General features: G+C 44.1%; 1 protein-coding gene across 1 annotated transcript in view; it reads right to left on the bottom strand.

Annotated features, from left to right (window-relative positions):
- abcb6a (ATP binding cassette subfamily B member 6 (LAN blood group) a) overlaps window positions 1-2,006 on the bottom strand; it is a gene marked incomplete in the record, with an annotated part of 13,198 nt that extends 11,192 nt beyond the window's left edge. Inside the window, 2 exon segments of the mRNA XM_014018569.1 lie at window positions 615-1,135; window positions 1,690-2,006. Of these exon segments, the coding sequence (XP_013874023.1) occupies window positions 615-1,127 (513 nt within the window).
- Window positions 2,007-2,220: the final 214 nt, after the last annotated feature.

Raw genomic sequence — 2,220 nt, 5'->3', positions numbered from 1 at the left:
GATTAATGTTTTTCTGATGATTAATCACACACGATACGATTATGCCCAACCCTATGGAGTAACTGTAAACAACCTCACCGATTGCTTTATAACCAATTAAAATGTCACCTTTGAAATAACAAAAAATCTTGTCAAACAGAGAAACAAAAACATAATAAAATGATGTCATGCTTGGAGTCTTTAGTCAAAATGTATTTCCTTCCTCTGACTCAGCAACAGAGCACTAAGAATTCTCCTAAAACATCTGCAAGCGGTGTATAGACTGATCAGCAAATGACTCAGCAAAAAATAATATTTTGTGCTCTTGTCTGGTTMCTTTCAAGGCATAGCTTAATGGGGAGTGGCTCACAACACACAGTGTTGACAAACTAACCTTTGGTCTATTAGAGACAATAAAAGCTGCTTTATGACAGTCTTGGATTAACTTTTGAGGAAGAAAACYTCAAACCAACCATAAACAATAGAAGCTGATTATTGCTGATGTTGTCATGTTACTGAGGGGTTTAAACCAGGTTGACAAAAATTGATATAAATCCAGCGTTATGACTCACCAGATTTACAATTTTTTTATTTTCCCCCTCAAAACAATGATTAAAAATGTAGTTTTTCCTCACCTGCTGCTGGTTGTTCTCCAGCCCCCACCACCAGTGAGGACTGGACCAGGAGATGAAGGCCAAGTTCTCCGCTGAGAAAGCCACGGCCCAGAACACCAACAGGACAGCACTGTGTCCCCTGGTCCGGTCCATCAAGAGGACCCTCCGCCTCTCCACCCTGAGCAGGGCCAAGGCCCAGGCCCACCCCAGAGTGGAGAAGCAGCCGTACAGCACCACGTAGCCCGGGAGCTCTCCTGCGCCGACAGCCTGCCAGACCATCCCAGCCAGAAACTGGAGCAGGAGGAGGACGGTGAGGGCCAGCTGGAAACCGTAGAGGCGGGAGCGTGGGATGAACTTGGGCTCCATCACCGTGCCGAACTTCTGGTAGAAGACGCAGTGGAGGGTGCCGAGGAGGAAGGAGATGCTGAGCAGGATGGTGGGGACCAGGGTGAAGTAGAAGCAGGGGGAGAGGCCCCCATCCAGCCAGGTATGGGAGAAGGAGGTGTTCACCTCACAGTAGCTCTGGATGAGCATGGCTGCAGCTGAGGAACAGCTTGATCAGAAGCAGCTTCACATTCAGTCACAACACAAACGACTTGTTTACATCCTCCCAAAGACTCAGACTTTCTAGTAATATTTTAAAGAGGTCTTGATCAACATCTCTTCGGGCTTTCAGAAGCTTTGTCAAAGTTTCACAACATGCTGTGTCATGCTCAATTCTTGCTGTGTCATGCTCAGTCCTTACAGGTGACCATGACACAGCACTTTAGCARTTTGCTCTTACAATGGACAAAGTGAAATACATAAGAAAAACACCTTAAAGAAGGTTATCTAAAGCAGATAAACAGCACTTCAAAATTTTAGAAGACACGTTGTTTTAAWTTTTTGAACAGCCTTGTACATGTTTAAAAGACTAAGTGATATCCTTTAACAAAGMTTTTAAAACAGTAAAAACCCTGACTGTTACAGATAACTGAACGATATTTTGCTGCTGGAACCGAGCACGAAACGTAAATTCTCTTAACACTAAAACACAAACATWTATCACTGTTAGCATGTTTCTTAAAGACATAAAGCGGCTGTGCTGTGTGGTTACCTTTGCAGGTGAAGAAGGCTCTCGTTCAAATGGAATCGCTCCACTCAAGCTAGGCGACCCGACTTTTCGTCACCACTTCTTTGACTCGAACCGCCGCCTTATAAGCAGAACAAGCTAAAATGTAAGTTTCTGCATATCGTTCATTTGTTTCCCTCCCAGCAATTGTGCCCGCCTCCGCTCCCCAAAACCGGTGTCCTTGTGACGTGAAAACAGCGATCCATGACTCGGCAATCGACGCTTACGCAACGTGGGCTGCGCAGGTTGAACGTCGGCGCCCCCAAGTGGCCAAACCAGGAACTGACGTGAAGTAAATATTTAAAATGAAAAAAAAAAAAAAAAAAAAAGAAATGTCAAGACAAAAGCACAAGCTATACAGACATTGCAAAGGAACATATTAAGATGAAACACTTATAGAAGTATATGTAAGTAAATTTTACTAGGATAAGTCATCATTTTTCGGTTGTTCTCTCCTTGAATGTTGCCACAGTGAATCATCCTCATCCACCGACTTCATCCTGGCTGCTGCAAAAA

This window comes from Austrofundulus limnaeus, unplaced genomic scaffold (genome assembly GCF_001266775.1).
Source record: "Austrofundulus limnaeus strain Quisiro unplaced genomic scaffold, Austrofundulus_limnaeus-1.0 Scaffold195, whole genome shotgun sequence".
Classification (NCBI taxonomy): Eukaryota; Metazoa; Chordata; class Actinopteri; order Cyprinodontiformes; family Rivulidae; genus Austrofundulus; species Austrofundulus limnaeus.
This window is presented reverse-complemented; position numbering and strand designations above follow the sequence as displayed.